The sequence below is a fragment of the Parasteatoda tepidariorum genome, chromosome 9, assembly GCF_043381705.1.
Source record: "Parasteatoda tepidariorum isolate YZ-2023 chromosome 9, CAS_Ptep_4.0, whole genome shotgun sequence".
Lineage (NCBI taxonomy): Eukaryota > Metazoa > Arthropoda > Arachnida > Araneae > Theridiidae > Parasteatoda > Parasteatoda tepidariorum.
The window spans coordinates 61,146,374-61,159,888 of NC_092212.1; the positions used below are offsets into that span (position 1 = coordinate 61,146,374).

At 31.7% G+C, this 13,515-nt stretch overlaps 1 protein-coding gene across 4 annotated transcripts in view; it reads right to left on the reverse strand.

Moving 5' to 3' along the window:
- Positions 1-3,647: 3,647 nt before the first annotated feature.
- The window catches only part of LOC122273127 (uncharacterized), a 62,470-nt gene continuing 52,602 nt past the window's right edge, over positions 3,648-13,515 (reverse strand). For 3 of the 4 annotated variants that reach the window (XM_071186009.1, XM_071186008.1, XM_043057192.2), the window contains exon 2: positions 9,474-13,487. In XM_071186009.1, the coding sequence (XP_071042110.1) occupies positions 12,441-13,475 (1,035 nt within the window). In that variant the 5' untranslated portion in view covers positions 13,476-13,487 and the 3' untranslated portion in view covers positions 9,474-12,440. Of the gene's footprint in view, positions 5,086-9,473; positions 13,488-13,515 lie in introns of those variants that run through there. The other variant, XR_011637848.1, reaches the window with a different exon arrangement.

Sequence of the window (13,515 nt, forward strand, 5' to 3'; positions counted from 1 at the left end):
TATTTTCCTCTGTTTTGATTCCTCTAATTTATGTATTTCATCATAGATTTTAAAGGAAAGTACAATGAATAATGATTTACATACATTACACACCCACCCATTCCCCTTCCATGTAACAACTTGTCAATTTACACGTACGGGTAAATAAACAAATCACACTGCGAACAATAGTGTTTATTCATTTAACATTTAAATTACTTCCAATATATTCTAAGCCTATTTCGAATTATTTTAACTAATTTTTTGGCTAGATAATTAATGATTATGATTCTCAGGGGCATCAGGGTCACGGGAGGTCGTTGTGACCTCCCAAAGATTTTCACTATTCTGCTAATTTGGTCATTTGGCATATTTACGAAATCTTATTTTCTCTCTCATTTTTTTTTTGGAAAACACAACTAAGATTAGTAGATATTACACTTTTATTTAAATTTTTATTAATTTTTTTTAAAATAGCGATAAAAGAAATAATCCATCTGTATCATATTAGGCATTCATTTTACAATTCTCATATTTTCCTTAACCCCATGACATATCATTGAAATGATATGTCAATGATACATATCCTTGACATATTCCTGACATATCATTGAAATGCTCTTTGATTGCACTGTAAACAACAACAACTGCAACTGCGACAGAGATGCCAACTGCTTCCGACATCAGTATCCGTCAGTTTCAATTGTCCAGCAATATGTTTGAGGGTCTATTTTTTCCCCTTTTTCTTTTAAATTTTCTTTGGATGTAACTTTCCTAGCTAAAGTTAGGATCACTTTGTTTGTAAATTCATCTAAACTACCTTAAGCATGCGTGAAAAATGGAAAAAAAATATAGCTCAGAATAAATATTGTTTTAATAATCACACTTTCATTTCAAAAGAGATTTCAAATGTGCTAATAAATTAGTGCTAACTTTTAAGTAACTGACACAAACAAAAAAACACGCTTTTTTCAAATAAACATACTCCTTTTTACGACTAATTTGGATTTTTAACCATCAAAATATGGGAAGCAATCGCAATCTGGAAAATATGGGGTCTCTTTTTAGTCAGGAGACAGGCTGAAAGTTTGAATCCCTTAATGCTAATTTTACGAATTGTTTTTTTGGTCATATCTCTAAAACAAATTGCGTCCATTTTTGCACCTACTTATAAATCTTATATACCCTAAGATAGTTTCATGAAAAAATTAATTATTGGAAATTATTTATTATTATTTTTTAATAATTGAAGAACAAATAGAATTGTAAGGCATACAAAATTTTCCATCGTTTATTTATTTTATATAAACGAATTTTATAAATTTGATCGAAATTATCTTTTAATCGCTTAAAAGCTTCCCGAGATAAGGCGAAATACTCAAAATGTGAGATTAGCAGCATTAAGAAGTTAAACTTTCTGACCGCGCTTTGAACTAAACTATTGGGAGAATATTTTCCAGATTGCGGCTATCTCTCATATTTTAATAGTTAAGAATCCAAATCCGAGGAAGAAAAGGATTGTTCAGGGAAAGTACGTTTTTGTATCGGATTCTGTAATATAATTAATAGATAGTACTATTAATTCGCATATTTGAGGTCATTTTTCGAAAGCATCAGGATTAACACGTATTGTTAGTTCGTGGAAATCCGATCATTGAAACAAAAGTTATTTAGGGTAATCATATTATTTTTACGCAGCGCACTGTACTAATTTTATTACTTTTACAATTTCGGCTGTTTGAAATATTCTATTTAAGCAATGTCAATATGGAAGATCAGGCATAATAAGCTATTCCTAAAACTTGTACACACCGTATTTTTCGAATACCATAGTTTATACTCATTACCCATTTCACGTAATTTGTTTTTTCAAATTTTCTAACTGGCATTAAAAGGTCGATGCCAATCGGATTTTCGGCGATCGATGTTCAAGTCCATAATCTTCTATAGCTCGTTCACCAGGAGTTGACACTTGCCTCCGCCTACATTCACGTGGTATCCGACGATACTATTTCGCTATTTTTGGGAGAAGGATGTGAAGAATCCTTAAAAAGGTTGCTATATGGCGATCGTATGACAAAAATATTTATTTAGCAAACTTTATGAGCATTTTTTTAACATTAAATATTACATAAATTTGATAATATTTGTCTCTTTTGAGTGAATAGTATGTCCTTTTTGGGATATTTTGCTGCAATATATTTAATTAGCCAGAGTAAGGAAAGTATAATAGCTGATGATAAAGTGAAGTAAGTGACTGAAAAAGAATGAACTGTTTGCGTTTGGCGCGCATTAAGGGTTGTCTCAATTTCAAGCGCGGAGACGTTTCTGATCTTACTCCTGTGCTGAAAAGAACTCTTCGTCTGAGGAAGTGGGACCAATTGCCAACTCCTGGTGAATGAATTCACACAGGACACCAGGGAACTATCGGATTAAAAACTGAACCTTCGTGCAGGATTTTTGAATGAAATTATACTGCATTTGTGTTACACGTGGAAGAAAACCATAAAACCGTCCCACTAAATACAATTTTTTTAAATATGTTATTATAATTCTTTAGTATTTTTGTTGCTTTTTAAAGCTCATAATATGCTCATGAAAAATACTTTAAGGGTATCGCGGTGACTCCAAACCTTAAATATAAAACAAAAAACAATGTACATACAAAGTTTATAAAAAATCTTATTTATTAGTTCGTTACTTCAATGGTGGTACACTGAGCCGTAGTGGCTCAGGGGAAAGAGAGTTCGACTCCTAATGTGGTGACCCGGGTTCGAATCCTAGTAATCGTTCGTCAGTACGAATTTTGCACTCGGCTCGCACAGACGTAAAATATCCTCAGTGATAAACGGATCAAGGGTTAGAATCTCCTTGTCACCAGGCTAACCGTGGAAGATTTTCGTGGTTTTCGTGGTCGTTTAACAACAAGTTTCAAAGCCTTTTTTGCATTTTTCTAAAATATTTTATTTTAATGAACTGAAATTTTTTGATAAAGAAAACTGGAGGGAGTAATGTCCTGGAAAAGGCCAATAAAGACCTACTCCGTACTGTTGTGTCAGTGATGATAATGATGACGTTATGTAAATTATTAATTTTATTAAATTCATTATTCAATCATTTTTATTAAATTCGTATTAAATTCATTAATTTTAGCAGAGAATGTACGCCATTTTTATAATGCGACTTATTATATTGAAATTAGACTTTGATCCTAGTTTAAGCAAAGTAAAGTTGGGTGATATTGGAATTTTTATATTCAGATAAATCTCCAGGAAAAAATGATATTTCTTTGCATATCACGACATTTTTATAATTCTTCTTGTTTGCATAATATTTGAGAGTTGCTCACATTTCGTTATTCTATTTTAGTTAATGAAAAATCATGATAATAACGCATTCGATAATTAATTTTAACGATAATACTCGTGACATTGTTTTTCATGTTTGTTATTGTTGATAATTACGGTATACTAGATATATATTGTAAGACAAGATATTTATGATAAAGATTGAGAACAATTTTGTAAATATCTTTATCGTAATGTTTAATAGCAATATTTTATGATACATTGATATTGCTCTCAGCTCAACTCAAGCTGATGTACTAGGTTCAGCACTACTGGTAAAGTATACAATCATTGACAATGGCTAAGAAACAAAAGATGTAGTGTTTTCAAATAAACTTGGCACTTTATTTCTACGACACAACAATAGATTTTTACATCTGCAGAAAATTTACTTGGTTATACCGAAGCAAGGCATACAGGTATTGGCAATTGGCAGTTATAAGAGCAACATAAACATCTTTATAAATTATATATATACAAATATTATATTGCATTTTATTATCGAAGTGACACACAACATTGAAAAGGCCCTAAAATCGAGCTCTTTTCTGAAGTATTTTAGAAATAAATAATGAATACTACAGTGTGGCGACGACCTATAAAAGATAGTGGTGACATATGTTTTATGAGGTTATTGTAAACTTTAATTTCAGATCATTTTAGGAACTCAGTTTGTTATTCACAACAAATGGCAAATTCTTATGTAACACTCCTTACCCGAATTTATTGCGAAATCGGACTCGCTTTATCTTTCTGCAATTCTTTGTAAAATAATCATATACTTCATTGTTTCCACAATGCGTTGTTTCGTCCTGCAGTGAGGATAATTCAATAAAAAATGCATCAGTTTCCGAAGAGCTACCACCACCATGTCTTTCATCCATTGCAAGGCAAATCATGTCATCAATGCTCTTGTAGTTGCAAATGGCGCAATGCGGGTTTCGGTAGTGAAGAATAGATAAACCATCCTCGCTCAGAATTCTAGTCAATGCCATGTAAGCCAGACACTTTTTTTCGACAGTGTCATCCGTCCAATCATCAGCGCATTCTGCAATTATTTCGAAATTATAACAATAGGGCACGACATTTTTTAATTTGTCTGGGAAAGGTGTTTGCAAAGAAACTTCGACTTCAATATTATTCTCAAGCTCCATAAACCACTCGTAACCGTTAGAATTCAGTTTCGGTATTGACGTGGTATTAAGTTTATGACGTATGCAATTACTTTTTAGTTTAAAATCCCAGGGTATTGGCTGTTCTTCTCCATTGTTTCTGTTGCAGGCGTAGCAATAGTGGTTCTTATAGGAAATACCTGTTACAGGATCAGTAACAGGTATTTTCAAAAAAGGATCGTCATCATTATAGCTTTCGATAGCTCTTCGGTAATGTCATCGTAAAGCATGTCGGGATCACAACTGTTTATCATGGGTAAATATCGAATTTTTTTACCATATCGGAAATATTCGCATTCGACGTTCTTCAAAGGTACTATGTAGTTGTTTCTGTGCTTAGAGTCTACGCAGCATGTACCCAGATGACTGCAGGAAACACCACAGTTGCAATGTTCAACAACATTCTGTCTTCTGGGTAATTCACAAGAATCTAAACCCTTGCATGTTGCATTCAAATCTTCGATATCCTTGTATGTAACGTCAGATAATGAGGTTTTCAAGCATTCAATGTTTACAAAGGACTTGAACAAGATCAACAAAAGAATAGCAGGGTATACTTTCCATTTAAACTGCATTGTTGGTAAGATCTAGAAATAATAGGAGTGAATATTATTGGTTGCTATAAATATAAACTAAAAAAAATTATCATTCTTAAATGTTTGTTAGTTGTGATGCGACTCTGAAAAATAAAATAAAAAAAAATTTAATTACAGAACAAAGTGCTAAAGAAAAAGAAATTGAAATAAATTTAGTCACAGAGGTTGATAATGAAATGTTTATTTATTCAAAATTAGTTTCATTAGTTTTTTTTAATCCATTTATTACAAAATTGATTGGCGTTAATAAAAAGCGTTATAAACCATGCGTTTGTTGAATAAAATTTAAGGTTATTCTTAGAAGGCTCAGTCATCAACTGTGAAAGTCAAGGGTGAAAAAGTCGGTTTATGAGTGATTCTTACGAAACATGATATTCACTGTCACTTGCTCCAAGATCTAATACTATAATACTAAAAGAATTTTTTTTAAAAAAAAAATTAATAAATAGCATTGCTATTAGCATTTTAAAATGACTTTGCACTAGCATTGACTGTTTTGTATACTTAAAAAATTTAATTGAATATCAAAATGTCATTTTCCTGGCATGTCCCAAACAATATTTCCAATAATAACTAGCTTCAAAACTTCCCATACATTTTTCAAAATCTAATTTTTTTTATCTTATCCTATGTAAGCATTTCTAGAATATACGCAGAGGGTATTGTTTACTAAAACTTCGTTTAAAATAATTTTTTCTGTCAATAATTTGTTTGTCCCATGAAAATCTGTCATTTTCCTGGCTACTTTTATTTAGTGATTTATAACCAAAATAGATAGCGCCAGGAATCAATATCTTATGTTAATAGATTGATTAGATACCCTCCTATCTGAACATGTCTTGTTGCATGAATAAAGAACCAATTTTCTGGCTCAAAATCTATTTCAAAAAATTTTTCAAGGTGAGTAGGTTTTTATGCTGTCATTTTCCTGGCTTCTTGAAATCATTAATAACAAAAACTACATAGATTTATCTGAGTTATTTTAAGAAATACTGTTGTTTTCTGCAGAATATAAACGTCTTCGGCCAAAATATTAAATTAAAGTAAAGTTATATGCTATAAAATGGCGAATTTGTCATTATCCTGGCTGTCATTTTCCTGGCTTATGAATGCCAGGACATTGAAGTGTTACCAGAAATTCTTTTTAACTGCTAATACTGTAAAGAGGGAAAGCAAATATTAACCTAATACCAAGTTTATGTATGATTTTAATATGCTTGGATGTAATCAAAGTTATTTATTTATTTAATGATTGATTATTATACGCAATATTATTCCGTACATATCAGCAACAAAAATTTTTTTGTTTCTTTCTACAGTGAGCAAAAAGAATTAATTTAAGCAATTTATGGTCCATCTAACATAAAGGCTTAAGTTCAATGCTTACTATTAACTGAAAATGACTGTTTTTTAAACTTCCAAGGTAATTTTCCTGGCATTCAAGATTTGGTGAATTTCTATTTTTTTTTCTCCAGCAAATGTCAATAAACTACACTGCTGTCTATAAGATATTAATAAGTGTAGCTAAAGAAGTATACAAAAAAAAATTTTAGATTATTTTGAAGACTTTAAATTTGAAGAAATTTTTTGGTCCGAATTGTCATGTTTTGTAAGAATAACCCTTATATCAGTTTTTCACAAAAATTACTATTGGACAGTCATCTGTTGCCTTTTGAGAATTTGTAAGTTTCGACAAATCAATTACATGAAAAATCGGTTCTCCCTAGAGCGATTACACAGCGAAGCTGAGTAATTGCTATCGGAGAGAACCGATTGTGAAAAGACACTTCTTGTCCCTTCGCAAATTTGCTAGAACTCAGAATCGGCTTTCATGGACATAAACTGTTCTTATTAAACAATTAAGTAATTCCAAGATACAGAAGCGGTAAGATAGTACTTGATCAAAAAAAACTTCAAAAATATACAAATTGTATATTTTTGAAAATTCATTACACAGCAGTCAATATTTTGAATTTTGTCAAAGTTTTAAAAATATACAACAGTCGACATGCAGAGATTTCAACTGCTCCGGACAAGCTGAAATAATTAAAAAAACGGTAAATAACTACAAAGTAAATTTTGCAAATATTTGACTATTTTTGCTTGTTTTTAAAAGGCATAGCATAACATGAGTACTATAAAGTGGTGAATTCTATAAACCTACGAATTATTTAGAAATAGTGATGGATAAAAATCCTCTAAATTGAATTTATTAAACCAAGAAGCACAATTGGTAAACTACCACTTTAAAATACATATTTGCTGTCCGGAGCAAGTTGGCATCTCTGGACATGTCTCAAGCACTCAAAAATAACCGCCCATTTTCAAAACTTACCAAGCATGAATGAGAGGAAACAAAACTAATTTGAGATATAAAACGTAAAATTGCCAGTGAAAAATGGAATTTCTCACCTTTATTTTTCCACCTTTTGCTAGCAACTTTACGTTTTATTATTTCAAATCGCTTTTGTCTTACCTCATGCACGTATAGCAAGTCTTGAAAATGGGATTCTATTTTTTAGCGTTTGAGATATATCGACTGTTATTTCAAATTTTTTATAATTTTGAAAGGAATAAAGTTTTTTTTATCAAGTAATAAACGGTTTAGTTTATAATTATACTCGCAAGCATTTGAGGTTTTTATGAAATATCTCGTTTAGTAATAATGAACTGAGCAGAGATAAAATAAATAAAATTAATATAAGACTTTATCAAAATTTTAACTTTTTATATACTTCTGTTTAAATATTTGTATGTAAATATGGACAAATCTCTTTTAAATCTTAATTTATTGGAATAATAATACTTTTTCTTAGCTACCTCTAGGAAAATATTTTCCTTAATATTTTAAATAATAGAAAATTCGTAGTAGTATGCTATAACGAAAATGTCACAAAACATCAATATAGAGAAAAGCCAAACTTTCCTTAAATAAAATAAAGTGAAATGAAATATGATTTAGTACTTTAATATAGTGAAAAGTTACTGAAATGCTGCGTTTGAGTTCATCGAAAATCAGAAAAAAATGAAAATTAATGAGTAATTCCAATAAATTTCTTCATGCAAGTGACGTCATGGTTATCATGGATTAGAGTCTTCCTTTCAGCAGGCTGACTGTGGAAGATTTTCGTGGTTTTCGTGGTCGTTTAACAATGAGTATCAATGCCTTTTTTGCATTTCTGTAAAATATTTTATTTTAATGAACTGAAATTTTTTAATGAAAAGAACTGGAGGGAGAAATGTCCTGGAAAAGGCCAATAAAGACCTACTGCGGACTGTTGTGTCAGTGATGATAATGATAACGTTATTTAAATGTTTTATTAATTTCTCACTGTGAAAAAGTGAATTTAAAATATAGTTATTAAAGTTACGTTTTATTTTTTTTAAGCATCATAGCATAATAAAGTACTGGGATAAGGGGGTGTTTATTCACTGGATCACCAAACAATGAAAAACCAGTGAAGGAACAAGTGCTCCTTTACTGTTTTTTTTTCTAAGTTAATGAAAATAAAAGATAAACTTTAATTTTCTTGTACCTTTAGNTTTAAAGTGAATGCAAAGTCATGCTAAGATATATATGGGTCCAAAACATAAGAATGAGCATAGGGCAGACATCTATTGTAAAATAGCGTTTATGACAAACAATATCTTAGATAAATGTCACAATATTAGTTCACTCAAAACCAAAAGCAAGCAAATGCCATGATTTCCCATGAATTTATTTCTGCTGTTGATGAAATGATAAGCGGTAATTGGAGAGTTACAATTCAGGACATCGTTGTAGACTTGTTATTTGAACCTCCAAAACTTTAAAACAATATTATGTAAGTTCTCTACAGTTTTTTTTTACATAATTTGCAATCAGTAACAAATATGTTGACACTGTCATTTCACTAAAATTACGAGTTTTGAAATTAATATGATTTTTTAAAAGGCAAGCGAAGCTTAAGTGTTCCTTCACTGGTTAGTTTACCCTATATCTCCAGGAAAAAATGATATTTCTTTGCATATTACGAAATTTTTATAATTCTTCTAGTTTATATAATATTTGAGAGTTGTTCATATTTCGTTATTCTATTGAAGTTAATGAAAAATCATGATAATAGCGTATTCGATTAATATTTTTAACGTTAATACTCGTGACATTGTTTTTCATGTTTGTTATTGTTGATAATTACGGTATACTAGATATATTGTAAGATAAGATATTTATGATAAAGATTGAGAAATTTTTTTTACATATCTTTATCGTAATGTTTAAAAATAGCGATATTTTTATGATACATCGATATTACTCTCAGCTCAACTCAAGCTGATGTACTAGCTTCAGCACTAGTGGTAAAGTAGGCAATCATTGATAAGAAACAAAAGATGTACAGTTTTCAAATAAACTTGGCACTTTATTTCTATGACACAACAAGAGATTTTTACATCTTTAGAAAATTCACTAGGCATGCAGGTATTGGCAAGTGGTATTTATAACAACAACATCAACATCTTTATAAATATATAAACAAATATTATATAGCATTTTATTATCTAAGTGACGCACAGCACTGAAACGGTCCAAAAATCGAGTTCTTTTCTGAAATATTTTAGAATTAAATAAAGAATGCTGCAGTGTGGCGACAACCTGTAAAAGATAGTGGTGACACATGTTTTATGTGGTTATTGTAAACTTTAATTTCAGATCAATTTTAGGAATTCAGTTTCTTATTCACATCACAACACAGATAATTAATTTAAAAGCATTTCTGTTTCATAGTAACTTGGATTAACAATTTGTTTCTCTGATCTTTTAATCTTTTCTGGAATGTGGAGAAATTGAATAAAATAAAAAATAATGGATATTCAATAAGAAAAGTTTTTTAAAATGAGTTTCCGAAATTCATACATTTGAAAAGAATGATATTGACTACTGCTCTCAGTAATGGCTTCAATTATACACCCCACTTCTAATAGTATATGAACTGCTCTTCTAGTTTGTGCGCGATAATTTAGCAAAGGGTTCAAGAATCACCTTTCTTTATCTCATCAACATGTGAGGGTGACATATGTATTAACCAAGCATTCTCACTCTATCTGGCCGAGAACAATATATCGAAACATGCCAATTTATGCCCGGATTAGATTTACAACTAGATCATAATATATTCACTGGGAGTATTTTCATTTAAGTATCATGCATTTAACCTTAAACAGTCAGTGTTGGGTATATTGTAGAAATATATACGAGGCAATGGATCTTAACCTTAAAAATCATGTTTGTTTTGTCGACTGGTCTGTTTCCACCTTCAAAACGGATGTTTATCTTTCCACATAATCGCTTGTTTATCAGTATTACAGGTCCCGCAGTGGAGTGATCGTTAAGACACGGTTCTCAGCAGATCACCGAAGTCAAGCATCACTGGCTACGGTCAGTGTGCGGGTGGGTGACCCCTTGGATCAGTTTGCGTAGGGACCGAGAGTGTGCAGTATTATTCCTCGTTAAACTGTTCTACCGTAAAGTGCTCGATTTCGCGTGCAGGTCGACGGGCTACCGAAGCGGGGGTGCCATCCCCTCTGCAGAGGATCAAAATTGTGATGGCATGTCTTCGGATCATCCTCAGGGATGTTTCCTAGACCGTCGCCAATAGCCCATCTTGCAGCTCTAGTGCGACGTAAATTAACTGCAACAACAACAATCAGTATTACAGAGATGTGTCAGATACAGCGCTTACGAATCTTTAAACGTCAAACGCGTTTTTCTCTAACAGCCATATTTTCAAACTTGTACAATTGAGATTAGAAAAAAAAATTCTATTTTGCTCTAAAGAGATTATAAATAATTGAAGTTTATACAATATTTTTTTTCCTATGAGCTGCACAATCAGTCTTCCCGATGAGCAGACCTAGTGCGTTCTCCAGAAGTTGTATCCACTCTTTCAGGACCACCACAATGGGTGAGATACCGTTGGCCATGTTAATTTGGACGTCTAGTTTCTGCCACACTAGATGACAGCATCGAGACTCTAGTTTATACAATATAGCATCACAGAAATGATTCAATATATCAGTTGTTTAATTATTAGCCTCGTAAGTTAATTGTTAAGTCAGTTCGCTTTTTGTATATTTTTTTAAATGAAAAAAGACATTTATTCAAAATTTTTATGAGTTTATAGGAAACACTATATCCATTTAATTTTGATAGTTGTGTTATAGTTTTCGATAATTTTCAGAAGAACCATAGTGATGAGCGCCCTTAAATTCTTCATCTTAACATTCAACAATATTTTAAAATATTTATTTTTAACAGTTTATATTGATTACCATTGTGATACATAATGACTCTCGCAAAAAAAGGTATAGGATTAAAAAATTCTCAGCTGTCAGTTTGTCAATATATAAAGAGAATAGCGGAAGAAGCTTTAAGTGGCAATTTTTGAAAAAAATTTTTTTAATTTAATTTTAGTCTCATTTAACGGCACTACGTCAATTTATTTTTAAATTTTGATCAAAAATCTTAGTGGATAAAGTATTAAACAGTCTTTAAGTATATTTCGGCGTGGAAGAAAGTTCCAAGTACATTTGGTAAGAAACTGTCAACGAGTAATCTAAAAGCTTCTATTTTGGCAGCAAATTGAAATGTAAAGAGCACGAACGCAATGACGCAAACAAATTGAGGTTTTAGGATATTCTAATTTGAAGCTTATGGAAAGGAGGCGTTCTTTATTGTAAAGTTATAAATGCAACGAAGTGTTTCTCAGCTTCTCCATGCTCTTTAAGTATGAAACTCGAAGAACTCATGGCAGACACTGAGACTTTTTCTCACCAATGGCGTTTTTACAAAACACTGAAATTCAAAATAAGCTCGTTGAAAGCTATGCTACTCTAGGAAGAGCAAAGATCATGTCCTTTGTAAAATAATAGATACATCTAATGCTTTTAATGAGGGAATATAACTAGATGGGATACGGTGCCTGATGCAATGGAGAAATTTTTTGAGTCGTGATTTTTATTGGTTTTTTTTTGTTTGATGAAAACTGAAAAAAAAAAAAACTAGAAATTTCTAATTTCGAAAAGAATATCATAATCAAAAATTTTTGAATCTCTTGGGGGTTACGTAATAAATTTAGTTTCGAATTGTATTTTTCTGCTCATAGCAAAACCAGTTCCGCTGTAGTTACCATGTGTCCCAAAAATGACTGATGAATTTTGAAAAAGGAACGGAATGGAACAATATTGTAAGGTTTACGGCAATCATACGTATGTAAAAATGTTTAACGCTAAGAGAAAGTGCTAAATCTCTTTAATGTACCTACACTTTTTCCTTGTACCGTAAATCGCAAATTCATATGTAATACTTCTTACCCGAATTTATTGCGAAATCCGGCTCGCTTTATCTTTCTACAATTCTTTGCAAAATAATCATATACCTCATTGTTTCCACATCGCGTTGTTTCGTCCTGCAGTGAGGATAATTCAATAAAAAATACATCAGTTTCCGAAGAGCTACCACCACTATGTGTTTCATCCGTTGCAAGACAAATCATGTCATCAATGCTCTTGTAGTTGCAAACGGCGCAATGCGGGTTTCGATAGTGAAAAATATATAGCCCACCCTTGCTCAAAATTCTAGTCAAAGCCATGTAAGCCAGACACTTTTTATGGACAGTGTCATCCGTCCAATCATCAGCGCATTCTGCCATTATTTCGAAATTATAACAATAAGGCACGACATTTTTTAATTTGTCTGGGAAAGGTGCATGCAAGGAAACTTCGACTTCAATATTATTCTCGAGTGCCAGAAACCATTCACGACCATTAGAATTCAGTTTCGGTATTGACGTGGTATTAAGTTTATGACGTATGCAATTACTTTTTATTTTTAAATCCCATGGTATTGGTTGTTCTTCTCCATTGTTTCTGTTGCAAGCGTAGCAATAGTAATTCTTATAAGAAATACCTGTTACAGGATCAGTAACAGGTATTTCCAAAAAAGGATCGTCATATCTATAGCTTTTGCATAGCTTTTCGGTAATGTCATCGTAAAGCATGTCGGGATCACAACTGTTAATCATGGGTAAATATCGATCTTTTTCACCATATCGGAAATATTCGCATTTGACGTTCTTCAAAGGTACTATGTAATTGTTTCTATGCTTAGAGTCTACGCAGCATGTACCTAGATAACTGCAGGAAACGCCACAGTTGCAATGTTCAACAACATTCTGTCTTCTGGGTAATTCACAGGAATCTAAACCCTTGCATGTTGCATTCAAATCTTCGATATCCGTGTATGTAACGTCAGATAATGAGGTTTTGAAACATCCAATGTTTACAAAGGACTTGAACAAAATCAACAGAGGAATAGCAGGGAATACTTTCCATTCAAACTGCATTGTTGGTAAGATCTAGAAATAATAGGAGCGAAAATTATTG